General features: G+C 40.5%; 1 protein-coding gene across 5 annotated transcripts in view; it reads left to right on the forward strand.

The window, feature by feature from the left end:
- The window catches only part of CNOT6 (CCR4-NOT transcription complex subunit 6), a 70,748-nt gene that overhangs the window by 17,943 nt on the left and 35,258 nt on the right, over positions 1–17,547 (forward strand). For all 5 annotated transcript variants that reach the window (XM_062188585.1, XM_062188581.1, XM_062188582.1 and 2 more), the window contains exon 2: positions 4,781–4,894. In XM_062188585.1, the coding sequence (XP_062044569.1) occupies positions 4,783–4,894 (112 nt within the window). In that variant the 5' untranslated portion in view covers positions 4,781–4,782. The remainder of the gene's footprint in view (positions 1–4,780; positions 4,895–17,547) is intronic.

Consider the following 17,547-nt stretch of genomic DNA (forward strand, 5'->3'; position numbering starts at 1 on the left):
CATCTTTTACATCATACATCATTGCCAGCTCTTTCTGAGGCACAAACAGGAGCATGTTTTCCTTTGTTTTAATTTTCTTTGAGGTACCCATAAAATGTTATTGGTTAAGTGTGTTTCAGTCTACTATAATTGTGATTGTGTTTGCTTAAATTGGCTGGTGAAGGGGACCCTTCTAGCTGGTTCTTGTATCATGTTGACATGACAGCCCTCATTAGTCTTAATTTTTGGGCCCTGAAAGATGTCCCATGCTCCTCTTAAACATTTCCTCTCCAAGACATGTAATTGATTATTTTACAAAAAACTTTGCCTTCTTGTACAGTACAGTAGTCCTTCTTTATCTGTGGTTTTGCTTTCCAGAGTTTTTAGTTATCCACAGTCAACTGTAGTCTAAAGATATTAAGTAGAAAATTTCAGAAATAATTTGTGAATTTTAATTTGCATGCCATTCTGAGTAGTGGAAAAATGTGCTGATCCCAGAAAGTGAATGAACCATGCCTTTATCTGTTGTATTCCTGCTATGTGCTCCCTATCCATTAGTCACTTAATAGCCATCTGGGATATCAGATTGAAAGTTAGAATATCGCAGTGCTATGTTTAAGTGACCATTATTTTACTTAATAATGACTCCAAATCACAAGACTATGATACTGGCAATTTGGATATGCCAAGGAGAAGCTGTAAAGGGATTCTTTTAAGTGGAAAGATGAAATTTCTCAATAAGGAAATAAAGAAAAATAGGGTGCTGATACTACTAACTGTGATGGAAAGTAATCTGTGGAATTGTGTGAATTGAGGAATTTGTGCCAGTTTTCCTACCACACCTCAAACTGCAAAAGTTAGGACCACAGATTGTGATTAAGTGCTTAATTAAGATTAAAAAGACATTAAATTGTAGGGTTTAATAAGTTGTAGAGCTTCAGGCATCCACTGGGGGCCCTTGGAACATGCTCCTTGTAGGTAATGGGGGACTACTCTGTTAAAGATCAGAATTGAGGATTTGGAGGGCTTTTATTCCAGAGGTAACATTGCTTCTAGTACACCTAAATAAACAGTTGGAAATAAATTAAAAAGCATGAGTCCCTATTAATAGTCTCAAGTTAATTTCAGAGAGACCAAATAGTTTATTTGGGAATAAATAGCTGGGATTGCAATCAAGGATATGCATGCTATGCTGGGGGCCACAGGTGTATTGGTGGGTGTTGGGGCACAGGGGAAGCTTTTAAAGCCAAAAAGAAGACCAGATAAGCAGTTTTGAAATAAAGATGATTGGTTACAGGGGCTTTAGTGTAGGAGTTGGCATTAGTTCAATGCTAGAGATGTGTTGTTACAAAAGTGGCTTTGTGCAAGTGGCTTATCTGAGAAACCAGAGTTTCCCTATATCTGAGGAGACATTTTCCAAGACCCCCAGTGGATACCTGAAACTGAATAGTACTGAGTCCTATATATGCATGTTTTTTTTCCTATACATATATAACTGTTATAAAGTTAATTTGTAAATTAGTCATAGTCATAGATTAATAGTAAAACAGCATGGATTTCTTATTGAGTTGAGAATCTTTTCACTTAAAAGAAACACTTTATGGCTTTTTTGCAGCATGTCTGAATTTTCAACATCGTTACTTTTGGACATTAGGGCACTTACTAAGTAAACTATGACTTGAATACAAGTAATTTGATATATCAACAGCCCATCTGATCCCAGAGACAGCTACTAAGTGACCAATGGAGGAGCAGTGAGTTTGCCACAGTGTGGCAAATACAGCCTGGTTAAAAAGCATTGTTCAGCCAGATGTTGATGCACAGTGGCTTTTCATGCTTTGCTTCAGATCGAGATCCCTGCTAATGCACCTGGGAAAGCAGCAGAGGATGGCTCAAATGCCCAGGCCTACCACCTGTGTGGGAGACCTGGATGTAGTTCCTGGCTCCTGGCTTTGGCCTGGCCTGGCCTGGCCAAGATTTGGCTATTTTGACCATCTGGGGAGTGAACCAGCAGCTGGAAGATCTCTCCATCACTCTGCCTTTCAAATAAAATAAAAATTTAAAATTTAAAAGAAATCATGACTGACAGAGTGACCACATGTCCAGGACATGGTGTTAAGGTTTCTGAGTTCAGTGACACCTCTTTGAAGTGTGGTCAGTTTCTAGACATGGGTTTATATCAAGTTAACATGAGAATTGGTAAACTTCCAAGCTTTCACTGAAAAGTTGAATGATTAATAGGACTAAAATATTGATCTCAGGTGGTCAGAGCAGTTTCTTACTGTTTGAACATTTTGTTTGGGAAAGCTAAGAAAGATCATACGGTTGTTCTGTAAGTAGAATCTGGTTGGAATGTTGGCATTTGGGTAATCTTAGGTGATATCAAGTTGGGTACACAACATTTCCCATTTCCTAGAAAGGACCCTTCACAGATTGTCCCTCTCACAGAATGGATAGTTCTTTACTGTGTAACTTTCTGTATCATCTATTTTGTATCAGTATGAAAAATAGTTATTGTATTTTTACACGGAAGCAGTTGACATGTAAGTCAGAAAGCCGTTTTTAGATGTGCTGTTTCTTATGCAGTTAAATAATCTCACCATTTATATATTCATATTTCAAGTAGCTTGTTAGGATTACTTATCTCTTGTGTTTTGACTACATGGTCAAAGCCCACTTCTGTGTTGCAAATTAGTTCTGCTTTTGATTATTAGGGAGGCAGCATAGCTTCAGAGAGAAACTCCCATTGGCTGACTTAATTGTCCAGAACTACTGAGGCTGGGCTTGGGCCCAGGCCAGAGCTGGGGACTTAGACCAACCCTCTTTTGTGAGTGGCAGGATCTCAGTCACTAGAGCCATCACTGCTGCCTCCCAGGGACTGCTTTAGAAGGGATGTGGAGTCAGGAGCCAGAGCTTGATATTGAACTCAGGTACTCTGGTATGGGATGCAAGCATCTTAACTTGTATGTTAACCAGTAAACCAAGCCCCCTTGTATTTAGTCCAATTATTGGTCAGTTTTCCACTGCTATAACAAAATAATTAAGCTTTGGTAATGTATAAAGAAAGGGTTTAGGTCACAGTTTTGGAGGCTAGAATTTCAAGATCTGGCAGCCCCATTAGTGCGGCCTCTGGTAAGAGTCCCCTTGGTTGAGTCACAGCTGTGGAATAGCATCATGGTGACATCACAAGACATGACAGGAAGCAAGACAAATTCAGGATCAGGTTCACTGTTTTCACTCTTGTGAACTCAGGTTCACAATTCACTGTTGCCTGAGATCCCACAAGAATTTTGTTAATCCCTTCCAAGGCCAGCATCCTGCTGACCTAACAACCTCCCACTAGGCCCCACCTCTTAAAGTCCCACTACCTCAGCACCACCACACTGAGAACCAGACCCTCAACAAATGAACTTTTGAAAGACAAACCATAGTATGCGATCTTCAAATTTATCTGATTCTCAAAAAATGCCATTTTATACTTAATTTGTTCAAATTGGAACCAAACAAGATCTACATGTTGCATTTTTTGCTGAGTCCCTTAAATCACTTATTCTGTGTCAGTTTCCTTTTTTTGTTGAAGAAATTGGGTCCGTTGTCATTCTGAACTTTCCATATTCTGCATCTAATTGTATTTTTGTGATTTATAAAAAAAGATTTATTTATTTGAGAGGCAGGTTAACAGAGGGAGAGAGGAAGGGAAATTGAAGTTCCATCTACTGGTCTCTCCCCAAATGGCCCAACAGCCAGGTCTGTGCCAGGCTGAAGCCAGGAGCCAGGAACTCCATCTTGGTCTGGGCCATCCTCCACTGCCTTCCCAGGTACATAAGGAGGAAGCTGAATCAGAATCACTGCAGCTGGAACTTGATCAGGCTCTCTGCTGCAAACAGCAGCTTAATCTATTTTGCCAAAATGCTGGCTCCGCCTTTTTTTTTTTTTATATATATAATTTTAACTGTGATGAAATACATAAAATAAAAGTTGTCACCATAAGCAGGTATACAGTTCTATAGTGTTAACTTTATTCATATTTTTTAAATTTGTTTGTAAGGGAGAAGGGACGTAAGGAGTGTTGTGTGCTCCCTGTAGTATGTCATCAGGAGGCACATTCAGTACAGTTGCGCTTGCCATGAGATTCATCACTGAGTTTAGGTCTTACAGCATTTTTTTTTTGTTGATTTGTTTTAATAGTTTTATTATTTTTTTAAGATTTGTTGATTTATTTGGCAGAGAAAGACCGAGACAGACAGATCTTCTATCTGCTGGTTCATTTCCTTAATGGCTACAACAGCCAGAGCTGGACCAGGCTGAAGCCAGGAGCCAGAAACTCCATCCTGATTTTCCATGTGGATGGCAAGGACGCAAGCATTTGGGTCATCCGTCATCCACTGCCTTCCCAGGCACATTAGCAGTAAGCTGGTTTGGAATTAGAGTAGCCAGAACTCAAACTGACATTCTGATGTGTGTTGTTAAGTTAAAATTAATATTTCATGCAATTTATAATGATTCAGTTAAGATTATTCTTGTGATGTCCAGATTGTCTTACATTTGGCTGGTGGAAGCTTCTTCACATTGGCTCCCATGTCCTACAAAATGGCACCCCCTTGTTGGTATCCAGGTTTGTTTGTTTCTGCTTGTCCTGGACTTGAAATCACCTGTTTCTCTAAGGAGCCCCTTGTTCATTATTTAGTGGGAAATGATATTTAAAGGCCATAATATGTGTCCACTTAAAAAAAAAAAAGTATTGTTTTTTACTTATTTGATTCTTTAGAATGCTGATTGGTTTCTTTTCTTAATTCAACAGGCATGCCCAAAGAAAAATACGAGCCCCCTGACCCTCGGAGGATGTACACGATCATGTCCTCTGAGGAAGCAGCAAATGGAAAGAAATCACATTGGGCAGAGCTTGAAATAAGTGGTAAGACATGGAAGCGTGAGTTTATGATATGGAAGTTAAAATATGGTAGGAAATTAAATTTTCTAATGCCAATACACAAGAGAAGCAATGATTGTGTTTTATACATGGTAATTTATTTTAGAAACGGGAGGTTCAGTGAAAAAGAACATGGCTTGAAAATTTAAAGCTCATTCATTGCTCAGTATCATTTCCTGTTATAAAATGAAATGAAAACAACACATGTGAAATAACCTAGTGCCCAGAAGTTTGTTCTGATACTTAATTCTCTGATAGTAGAGTCTCAAAGTGGGACTGTTCTTTTACATTATGAAATAATAGATAATCTACTGGGTTGGGAAATGACTGTTGTGTATAGGTTTTGGGATAGATTCATTTCTCATTTTCTTTATTTGCTTTTAAGTCTGAGTCTCTATATAGCCTTACTCAGCAACTCGAAATCTTTTTTGTTTATTTCTGTGGATTTTTTTGTTTGTTTTTAAGATTTGTTAATTTGAAAGGCAGAGTTACAGAGAGGAGACATCTTCTGGTTCACTTCTCAAATGGCTGTAGTGGCTGAAACTCCATCTGGGTCTCTCATGTGGGTGCAGGGGTCTAAGGACTAGGTCATCTTCCACTGCCTTCCCAGGCACATTACCAGGGAAGTAGAGCAGCTGGGACTTGAACCGGTGCCCATATGGGATGCGTGCGTCACAAGCAGAGGCTTTACCCACTGTGCCACAGTGCTGGCCCCATGAACCTGTGCTCTTGTGGGATGCTGGCATTGCAGGTAGTGATTTAACCCATTGTGCCACAACACTGGCCCCAGAAACAAAATCTTGAGCTTGAAGCAGATCTTTAAGGTTCTTCCTACCATTCATGTGCTGTAGACATATTGAAATAAATATATGAGCCACTAAAGATATCTTTTCAGCATCCTGCCAGTGGGCATCCAGGTTCTTTTTAAATATTTCAGAAGTAGTGAAGTGGCATGATTTTTTCTTGCAAGCAGTGCTAAATAAGTTTTGTGTTCATGTTGGCCTGATATGCTCCCCTAAACTTCCAGATTGTCCTGAGTTTTGCCTTCTGGGATAGTGTAGAAGAAATTTTCTCTTCTTCTACCTATTGATTTTCTTAAATTTAATGTTGTAAGCACATGCTAATGTGGAAAACATTACCTGGCATTGTCTTAGGCATACGCAAGATACATAGCTGAAAAAACTATAGGGGCCGGTGCTGTGGCTTAACGGGTAAAGCTGCCGCCTGCATTGCTGACATTCCACATGGGTGCCAGTTCGAGTCTCGGCTGCTCTACTTCCAATCCAGCTCTCTGTTGCTGAGCCTGGGAAAACAATAGAAGATGGCCCAAGTCTTAGGGCCTCTGCACCTGTGTAGAAAACCCAGAAGAAGCTCTTGGCTGCTGGCTTCAGATCAGCTCAGCTACGGCCATTTGGGGAGTGAACCAGCAGATGGAAGACCTGTCTCTCTCTTTCTGTAACTCTTCCAAATAAATAAAAATCTTAAAAAAAAAAAAAAAAAAAGGGAGGAAGGGAGTGCAGAAGTATGAGACAAATTAGAAGCAACACGCCTAGGTAAAAAGAGACTAAACAGGAAACAAAGAGGATGTCATGGTAACAGTATAATTCAGGATTTCTGGTTAAACTGTTGAATATACTTCTGTCCTCTGCAGCCATAGCAGAAGTTGGTACCACGTGAATCTCTTCTGTTTTCCCACTTCTGATACGTCAAGTGCAGGAATTAGTTAAACCAAGTTTAGTTCAGTAAAGTAGATGTAGTAATGGAGAGTTTTCCCCTTTCTGTCAAATTGGTCTTTTTGTGTCAGGGGAGCCCAAAAGAGAAACAGTCTCTCGTTGAGTAGTTATCTCTCAAAGAAAGGGCAATTACTGTCCCCACTTTTTTAATTCATGCAGAATTAGTATATTGTATTTTTTCCTCCATTTTCAGCCTGTACCAGCAGTTGGTTGGAGGGAAGGTTCCTCTAGAAAGTACTCACTTAGATCATTGAGACTATATATTTGAGGCTCTTCTACTCTTCTTTCCATGCGGGGAGGCTCCTTGGCAATTTTGAGTCACTGATTTGGAGTAGGGGAGACAGCTTTAACATTTTTAACATTTAGTCATGTCTTTATCAACTGTCTTCATGGAGGATAAATTATTGGTTTAAATAGGTTGATAGAATGAGACCTTGTAACTAAGAAAGCCACCATAGGAAAGTTACTTTATTCTCATAGCCCTGATACCTAAGCTAACATGTGTACAAATTATGTAGGTTGAGTTATTCATGCTAAGATAGTTACTTCATGTGGATAATTTAGCGCTGGTTGCTTTAGATCCTGTGATAAAGTTCTAGGGATCCTGGGTCATTGAATTCAAACCTGTGGTTTGCTCTTGTGCTGTTCTGGTTCCAGGGAGATGGGTATTGACTTCCTAGTGCCACTTTGAGGTAAACAGATAAGCTGGATGACTCACCATTGTTTGCTTTTAAAAGAAAGAGTTTTTAAAGATTATTATTAAAATAAAAAGGACAAAAAAAAAACCCATGTCATTGATGTATTAATTATTAAAATATCAGAAACCACAAAATCACCATGCAGGTTAAGAAATAGAATTTTCAACTTTTCCATGTGCCACATCCAGTCACAACCATTTAACATCAAATTATGTATACGTAAACCACAGAGGTAGACATACAGGTATATGTAAGAAGTATTCCATTTTTAGTTCTTTGACCCTTCTTAGTGTGTCTTTTTTTTTTTTTTTTTGACAGGCAGAGTGGACAGAGAGAGAGAGAGACAGAGAGAAAGGTCTTCCTTTGCTGTTGGTTCACCCTCCAGTGGCTGCTGCGTCTGGCGCGCTGTGGTCGGCGCACCGCGCTGATCCCAAGGCAGGAGCCAGCTGCTTATCCTGGTCTCCCATGGGGTGCAGGGCCCAAGTACTTGGGCCATCCTCCACTGCACTCCCTGGCCACAGCAGAGAGCTGGCCTGGAAGAGGGGCAACCGGGACAGAATCCGGCGCCCCGACCGGGACTAGAACCCGCAAGGCGGAGGATTAGCCTGTTGAGCCACGGCGCTGGCCCAGTGTGTCTTAATTTGTCAGTTCCCTCTCCATCCTTTTCTTTTTTGCCTTGCAGCTTCTCTAATGAAGACCAGGCAGTTTGACCTGTTTTTAATTTGATTTTCAATAAGCTTTTTAAAGTATTAGTCCATTTTCAGTTACTATAATGAAATATATGAGGCTGGTAGTTTATAAAGAAAAGAGGTTTATTTTGATTCTTGGCTCTGGCCCAAGGTCAAGCAAGGGCCTGCATCTGGTGATGTTTGCTGGCCAGAGTCCAAGAGTGGCACAGAACATCACACAGCAAGGAATAGGAGTTCATGTGTGTCTGTATCCACTTCTCCCTGTCTCCTTTTTTATTTAAAGATTTATTTATTTATTTATTTGAAATGCAGAGTTATTCTGAGAGGGGTGGGAGAGAGATGTTCTATCCACTGGTTCACTCCCCAAATGGTTGCAATGGCTGGAGCTGGGCCAATCCTAAGCCAGGAGCCAGGGGCCTCCTTGAGGTCTCCCACATGGGTGCAGGGGTCCAAGTTCTTGGGCCATCTTTTACTGCTTTCCCAGGCCATTAGCAGGGAACTAGATTGGAAGTGGAGCAGCCAGGACTTGAATCAGAGCCCATATGGTATGCCAGCACTGCTTACCTTCTGTGCTACCGCAGTACCAGCCCCTCTCCCTCTTATAAAACCACCAGTGTTTAATCCTAGGGCACTACCCTGATGACCTTATTTAACCCTAGTCACTTCCCAGAGACTTCACTTCTAAACTGCTTAGCTGGATTAAGTTTCCACTTTGTTAATTCCTCAAAATGGGGTTAAATTTCAGCACGTGAAGCCTAGGGGTAAAATCCACCATATCCCAACTGCAGCAGGCCATTTTGTGCTTTTTCTTCAGGAGGCACTAAGGTCTGTATGCCTTCCTTTCTCTTGCTGTTCATTGTCTAGAGCCTTTAATTCTTTGAAAGTTCCAAATAGTGATACTCTAGTTTTGTCATTGCTTTTTCATTAGCTAATGTATGTTTATGTTTTGATTTACTTAGCATTTCCAAAGTTCTTCATTGCTATGCAAGTGTAAGTTTCTGTGTTACCTACTGCCTTTTCCAACCAAAGTACTTGAATTGGAGGCATATGTCAACTCTTTTGTTTGTTTCTAAGAAGTCCACTGTCATTCTGGTTAATATGTATGTCCTTTTTCTGTGGCTACCTTTAGAGTCTCTATCATTGCTTTTCAGCAGTATGATTTTGATGTGACTTTTAGTTTTGTTTTTTTACTTCTGTTGTGGTCAGGTTTTGTTAAGCTTCTTGGATCTATGGGTTTATAGTTAAGGCCTCTTTTTTCAGAGTTTGCTTTTCTTCATCTGGTCCTTTGAAAAGTGTAATTACTTGTATTTAAGACTACTTGAAGTTGTCTTGTAGCTTAATGATGCCATGTTTAACTTACTATGTTTTTTTATTTTTTTATCATTGTGGACAGTTTTTAATACTGTGTCTTAAATACTTTTCTTGTGGTATCTAATGTGTTGTTAATCCCCTCTAGTAGTAATAGTGTGTGTTTTCATCACTGGGAGTTAAATATGGGTATTTTTTTTTTAAAAAAGATTTATTTATTTATTTGAAAGGCTGAGTTACAGAGGCAGAGAGAGAGACCTTCCATTTGCTGGTTTATTCCCCAGATGGCCTCAATGGCCAGAGCTGAGCTGATCTGAAGCCAAGAACCTGGACCTTTCCCCAGCTCTCCCACGTGGATACAGGGGCCCAGGCACTTGGGCCATCTTCTGCTTTCTCAGGCCATAGCACAGAGCTAGACTGGAAGTGGAGCAGCCAGGACTCGAACCAGCGCCCATATGGTATGCTGGCACTACAGGTGGTGATTTTACCCACTGTGCCACAGCACCGGTCCCACATATGGGTACTTTTAAAAAACATTTTCCTTTTTTCTATGGCATAAATAATATGGCTGTAATTTTAATGTCATTAATTTTGTCATCTTTTTTACTTCTAGATTTGTTTTAATTCATTTCTCTGTGTGGCTGACAATTTCTGATTGGACACAGTACTTTGTGAAACTTAAGCCTTTTTTTGATTTTTTTTTTTTTTAAAGATGTATTTATTTGGAAATGTTAAAGAGAAAGAATGAGATACAGAGAGCTCTTCCACTTGTTAGTTCATTCCCCAGATGGCTGTAATGGCTGGGTCTGGGTCAGGCTGAAGCCAGGAGCTTTTTTCTGTCTTTCATGTGGGTGGTAGGGCCCCAAGCACTTGGTCCATCTTCTGCTTTTTTCAGGCCATTAGCTGGGAGCTGGATTGGAAATGGAGCAGCCGAGACATGAACCAGCACCCATTTGGGAGGCCAGTATTACAAGTGGCTGTTTACCTGCTGTGTCACAATGACATAAGATACTTTCGTGTTCCTGGTAATACTAATTACTTGGAAACAGTTTGACTCTCTTGGAGTTTACTTTAAATAGACCTCCCTGAATCCTACCTTACTTTTGGACACAAACTGTTCCTGACCCTTGTGATCCCCGATTGTTCCCTCTGCTGTTTTTGGTTTGTCTCTACTCCGATATCCTGGCCTTAAGTTACTCCTCACATGTGTTTCATGTGTTTGCTAATTGATACTTAGATCACCAGAGCTTTCTACCAGTGTTCTCTCCTGTTAGCACTCTGTGAACTGTGGGCACCTTGGCATCTGTCAGTTTTATCTCAGCTTAGGTCAGCCATCCACCCTGCCTGGGTCCTGTCCATCTGCACTGCCATCATGAAACTGGCAGGACAGTAAGCTAGAGCTGTTAGTTCTCACTGTTTATTTCCCATCTGTTACTGTGCTGCCTGGTGTCCAGTGTCCAGTTCATATATTTTGTCTGGATTTTTAGTTGCTTTGGGTGGGAGGGAAAATCTAGTCCCTATTACTGTCTCTTGGCTGTGTAAGTCTATCGTTTTTTTAAAGACTGTATCTGGTGACTTCAATATCTATGCCTTGGGGATCTTTTTTTTTTTTTTTTTTTTTAGTCCTTCAATTTGATCATTTATCTTGAATACTTGAAATTATATGTGAAATAATAGAATAATTTGGTGTTCTCTTCTTCAGGGATGAATTTATGTTTATGTTTTCCAGGCAGTTGTGGTAGGAGGTAGGGGGTTTTTATCTACTCAGGAATTCAATTTGAATCTACCATTTAAGTGGTTGTGAGGGTTGGCCTATCGTTGGAGCAGCTGTGTGCTATTTATAGCTCCAAACTGAGTTCAGGTGTCCCCCCCCCCAAGATTTATGTATTTATTTGAAAGGGAGAGTAATAGGGAAGGGTTTTTAAAATTTTTCAATTAAAAAAAAATTTTTTTTTTACTTGAAAGGCACAGTTAGGGGAGAGACTGAGAAAAGGTCTTCTGTCTTCTGGTTCACTCCTCAGATGGCCATAATGGCTCAGGCCAGGCCAAAGCAAGGGTCTTGGAACTCCATCTGAGTTTCCCACTTGATTGGTAGGAGCCCAGGGAGTTGGGCCATCTTGTGGAGTCTTTCCCAGGTTCGTTAGCAGGGAGTGGGATTGAAAATAGAGTAAAGCTGGTACTTAAGCTGTCACTCTTATATGGGATGCCAGTATTGGCTTAACAACTGTACCACAACATTGGCCCCTGAGAGGTCTTTGAATCGTTGGGAGCCTGTAAATCCACCCAGTCTCTCACACAGGTGGCCAGGGGCCCAAATACTTGGCCAGCTTATACTGCCTTCCCAGGCACATTAGCAGGGAACTGGATGGGAAGTGGAACAGCCAGGTCTCTAACTGGCACTCTGATGTAGGATGCCAGGATTGCAGGTGGCAAGCTTAACTCACTGTGCCACAACGCCAGCCCTATGAATTTAGGCTTTTTGCAGAGACTTCTTCCCTATTGGTCCCTGAGTTTCTTTTCTTGTCCTCTTCGCTTGTAAAATGGTTTAACATCTCAGCCTCCCAGCCCCGGCTTTCGTTCATCTCATTTCTGCTTAGCTGCTCCTTGGTGATTTCTCACGTTCTTCAAGAAGTAACTTCTCTGTGCTTCTCTTCAGCTTCTTTTTTCTTCTTTTTTTCTTTGTTTTTTTTTTTTTTTTATTAAGAGAATTTAGACATTTAATTACCAGTGGATGTTATTTGATGAAACCTCCCATTCCATTACATAGCTTCCACAAAATCTTTTCCAAAAAATTGGCCTCTTGGAGAGGCATAAAATTATCGAAAGAAAAAACATCACATTCCAAATCTGTGATATTCTCTTTTTTATTTTATTTTTTGAAGGTTTTATTTATTTATTTGAGAGGTCAACTTAATAGAGAGAGGGAGAGACAGAAAGGTCTTCGATCCAGTGATGGAAGCAATGGCCAGAGCTGAGTAGATCCGAAGCCAGGAGCTTCTTCGGGGTTTCCCACATGGGTTCATAAAATCCCTATGTGGTTGCTCGGGCTCAGGGGAGAGGGTAATGGCAGGTGAGAACTTATGGGTGTGGAGACTCTCTAGGGAGACTGCAGCAGTGTTCCAGGATCAGACAGCTGTGATGGTTGAACAACATTAGGAATATTTGTTTTGTTTTCAAGATTTACTTATTTGAAAGAGCCACAGAGAGAGAGGGAGAGACAAAGAAAGAGTGGTCTTCCATATGTTGGTTCACTTCCCAAATGGCTGCAGCAGCTGCAGCTGAGCCAATCTGAATCCAGGAGCCAGGAGCTTCTTCCAGGTCTCCCACGTGGGTGCGGAGGTCCAAGCACTTGGGCCAACCTCTTCTGCTTTCCCAGGCCATAGCAGAGAGCTGGGTTCGAAGTGGAGCAGCTGGGACTTGAACTGACACCCATATGGGATGCTGGTGCTGCAGGCAGAGGCTTAGCCTACTACCTCACTGCACTGGCCCTTGTAATGTTCTCTTTAAGTATGAATTTTTGTGTACACTGGACCTTAGGGTAATTTGTAGAGGAGTTTCCCTCATTGCATTTACATAATTTCATCTATAATTTACAAAAGGTTTATACTACTAAGCCACTAGGATCAGAGTGAGAACATCAGAAAACTTCCTAAATATGCACTCAAAAGTTAGGGCCCTGGGTCCAGCTGTCAGGAAGGAAAAAAAAAACACTCACCTAAGGCAAGGTCTCTAGAGACATCCAAGCTGGTGGTCATTAGACCAGTAGTGACTCCCCAACTACAGAAAAGGAAATTATGTCCTTGCAGCCCCTGCGCAGAAGTGGGACAAGGACTCGCTGGCCCTGGAACACCAAGGCCTGAGCTCTCAGGATGTCAGGAATTGGAGAAGTGATGGCTTCAGTCATCCCCTCATATCTTTATCTCCAAATCGGCCCCTTTTCAAGCCCTCTGCATAGTACCTGTCCTCAAGACTATCTGTTCTCTTTTCCACTGCCGCAGGGGCGGTACTACCAGCTCTCAGATGGTAGTGCATGTGGCCACCTTGCTGTGGTTGAGGGAAGACCTGGCCTAGGGGCATGCAGCACTTTGTCCTATTGATGCCACTGGCTACTGGGGTATGAGCTGTGGCTGGGAGAAATACGTATATGTTTGCCATCATGCTGCTGGGACTCAGGGAAGCTGTCAGAGCAGAGGTCACATCTGGTGAGAGCCTCCATGCTGCGTCTAACATGATTGAAGGCATGATATGGCAAGTGAGCATGTGAGAGGACAAGATGGGGCCGGATGTGCTTGTATAACAATCTAACTTCTAAGGTAACCACAGTGATCTGTGACCTGTGCACTTCCCATTAGGCCTCACGCTTGTTTCATTGCCTTCCAAGTCCTTTTTTTTTTTTTTTTAACCTTACTGCACTGGTTAAAACCTCCAGTATAATGTTCAGGGGGAATCTTGAGACTGGGTTTTTTTTTTTTTTTTTTTCCCCTTAAAGATTTATTTATTTGAAAGTTAGAATTAGAAAGGTGTAGAGATAGCGATGTCTTCCATATACTGGTTCACTCCCCAAATGGCCACAAATAGCCAGGACTGAGCCAGGTGCCTGGAACTCCATCCTGGTCTCCCATGTGGGTGACAGGGGCCCAAGTACTTCAGCTGTCTTCTGCTGTTTCTTCAGGTGTTGGATTGGAAGTGGAGCAGCCTGGACTTCCAACAGGCATTGATATGGGATACCAGCATCACAAGATGCAGCTTAACCCACTGCAACAAAATTATTTTTAAGATAACATTTTTAATTTACCTTATTGTCAGAAATTTAATGCTCCACTAAATAAAGAATTCAGTAAATGAAAAATCAAAAGACCATAGTTGAACAGGAAAATAGACAAGGGCTATAAACCTTAATTAAATGAAAAGATATTAAAAATCACACAAAAACTTTTTTTAAATAATCACAAAGTATTAAAACTGTAGTAGTATATGATTCTTAGCAATTTGTTTGACAAAGATTTAAAACAGTTTGATGAAAGTCAATTTTTATGACATACATTCAAGTTAACTGTTTCTGAGTGTGTTTTGGTAGCTATGTCTTTCTATGAAATTGTCTAGTTCATCTAGTTTGTTAAATTTGTTAACATAATGTTCAAAATACTCCTTTATTATCTTACTATGTATTTATTAAGGTATACGTTGCAGTAAATTTCACCCTTTTTAGTGTACAAGCTTTGACAAACCTATTGTTAGTTGTGTGACTCTCTAACATAAAGAAATACAACAGTTCTGTTATCCTCTCAAAATCGTTTCACCCACACCCTCTGGCAGTCAGTACTCTATTTTTATTTTGTATCCTTCTAGTTTTGTCTTTGTAAGAATGTCATTTTATATATATATGTGTGTGTGTGTATGTATGTGTATATATAAAACCATAAACACAGTAAGAGGCTTTTGCATTTCTTACAAGTTGTGTAAATTAGTAATTTTCATTATTTACTAGCAGTTTAATGTCAGCATTGCATCACTGTGTGTTCATGCATATCATAGGTAGAAAACATTTGGGTTATTTCTTGTTTCTGCCACTGGAAACAAACCTTTTTTTAATGATCCTTATCCTTTTAATACTTTAGAATATGTAGTGATTTTTTTCCCTTTTATTCCAAAATTCCAAATTTTGTATATTTTCTTCTTTTACCTGATCAATTTGGCTGAAGGTTTCTCACTTTTGCTCAGCTACTCAGAGAACAAGCTTTTGATCCGTTGGTCAGTCTGTTTTTCCTTCTTATGACTTTTCCTTCTTATTGACTTCTGCTCTCAGGTTTATCTCCTTTCTAATTCTTCTCTGGCTTTAATATCTTTGCTGGTTTCTTAAGGTAGATCATTGATTTGAGACTTGACTTTTTTCTAGTACTTGAATGGGTATATAGTATTATAAATGTGTTTCCCAATACTGCTTTGCTATATCCTACAAAGTTTGATATTGTTCTACATTCATTTTATTCAATTCAAGATACTTCCTAATTAAATTACTCTTTTGCTTGCTCATGGCAGGTGTTTTATTGAATATCCAATGTTTAGGAATTCTCCTGATATCTTTTTTGATGACTTAATTCCAACATGCAGAAAACATTCTTTTTATTATAGTATCTTTGAATTGATTGAGGCTTTTTTTTTACTTATGACCCAGTAATGTCATTTGTCTTGGTAAATATTCCTTATGCCCTTGAAAAGAAAGTGTATTCTGCTATTATTAGGTTGAGTATTCTGTAAGTATTATTTAGGTCAAGCTTGTTGGTGTGTTCAAATCATCTATATCTGCTCTGATTTTTTTTGTTGCTAATTGAGAAAAACATTCTGAAATCTGTGTATTTGTTTTTTTTTCCCTCAGTTCTATTTTTTTTTCCAAGTATTTTGATGCTTTATTAGTTGTATAAACAGTTAGGATTGCATATCTTCTTGATTTCATCTCATTTCTGGTGTTCTGAAATCTATTTTAACATAGCCACTTCAGTTTTGTTTTGGTTGGTATCAGCAAAATTTATTTTTCTTTTAAGTTTATTTGAGAGAGTGACAAAGATCTTTGATCTACTGGTTCACTCTCCAAATGGCTGCAATGGCAGGGGCTGGGCCAGGCTGAAGCCAGAAGCCTAGAACTTACTTCTTCTGGATCCTTTGTATGAGTGGCAGGGCCCCAAGATGTGGGGCCATTGTCTGTTACTTTCAGGTTCATTAGCAGGGAGCTGGATTGGAAGCAGAGCAGAGAGGACTCGAGTTACCACTTCTATATAAGATACCTGCATCAGAGATGGCAGTTTGACCCACTGCAGCACGGTGCTGCCCCAGCCTAATCTATTTTTTTATGTTCACATTTATTTTTATTTCTCAAATGAAGAACATTTCTTGTAGAGAGTGTATAGTTGAGTCTTGCTTTTTATTTAATTTTGTGGTGGTTGTTTGTGCTATCAGTGTCACAACTAACAGTTGCCGAAAACTTATGTGTATGTTTTCTTCCAAGGGTTTTTGAGTTAATTTTTTTTTTTTTTTTATTTTACAGGTAAAGTTATGGACAGTGAGAGAGAGAGACAGAGAGAAAGGTCTTCCTTCTGTTGTGCACTCCCCAAATGGCCGCTACAGCCAGCGCTGCGCCGATCCGAAGCCAGGAGCCAGATGCTTCTTCCTGGTCTCCCATGCGGGTGCAGGAGCCCAAACACTTGGGCCATCCTCCACTGCCCTCCCAGGCCACAGCAGAGAGCTGGACTGGAAGAGGAGCAACCGGGACTAGAACCTGGTGTCCATATGGGATGCTGGCGCCGCAGGCAGAGAATTAACCAAGTGAGCCACGGCACTGGCCCCTTGAGTTAATTTTTGTAAATAGTGTGATTATGGCCCCAGCTTCATTCTTTGTATATGAATTACTCAGTTGTCTCTTGTTTATCTTTCTGAATATATTTTTTCTGTCCCCTTTCTATCCCTGTTTTAAGAACTCCAAGTACATACATACAGGCTGTTAAAGTTGTCCCAGACTTTACTGATCTACTTTTCTTTTTTTTTTTTTTTTTTTTCAGTGTATTTTCTCTGTTTCATTTTATATAGTTTCTGTTGCTGTCTTCAAATTCACTTATCTTCCAATCCAATCCTGTTTTTTCTTTTAGACACTGAATTCAATTTTAGAATAAAATTTGAGGGACCAACGCTGTGGCATAGTGGGCTAATAAGCCTCCACCTGCAGCGCCGGCATCCCATATGGGTACTGGTTCCTGTCCCAGGTGCTCCTCTTCTGATCCAGCTCTCTACTGTGGCCTGGGAAAGCAGTGGAAGATAGCTCAAGTGTTTAGGCCCCTGCGTCCACATGGGAGACCTAGAAGAAGCTCATGGCCATGGCCCCTGGCTTTGGATTAGCCCAGCTCCAGCTGACAAGGCCACTTGGGGAATGAACCAAACTTCTAGCTCTGTCTCTCCATCTCTCTTTCTGAACTCTACCTCTCAAATAAATAAATAAATCTTTTAAAAAAATGAATAAATAAATTTTTTTAAAGAAGTTGAGTTTGTGGGGCCTGCACCGTGGCTCACTTGGTTAACCCTCCGCCTATAGTGCTGGCATCCCATATGGGTGCTGGTTCTAGTCCCAGTTGCTTCTCTTCCAGTCCATCTCTCTGCTGTGGCCCGGGAGGGCAGTGGAGGATGGCCCAGGTCCTTGGGCCCCTGCACCCGCACGAGAGACC

This window comes from Lepus europaeus, chromosome 4 (assembly GCF_033115175.1).
Source record: "Lepus europaeus isolate LE1 chromosome 4, mLepTim1.pri, whole genome shotgun sequence".
Lineage (NCBI taxonomy): Eukaryota > Metazoa > Chordata > Mammalia > Lagomorpha > Leporidae > Lepus > Lepus europaeus.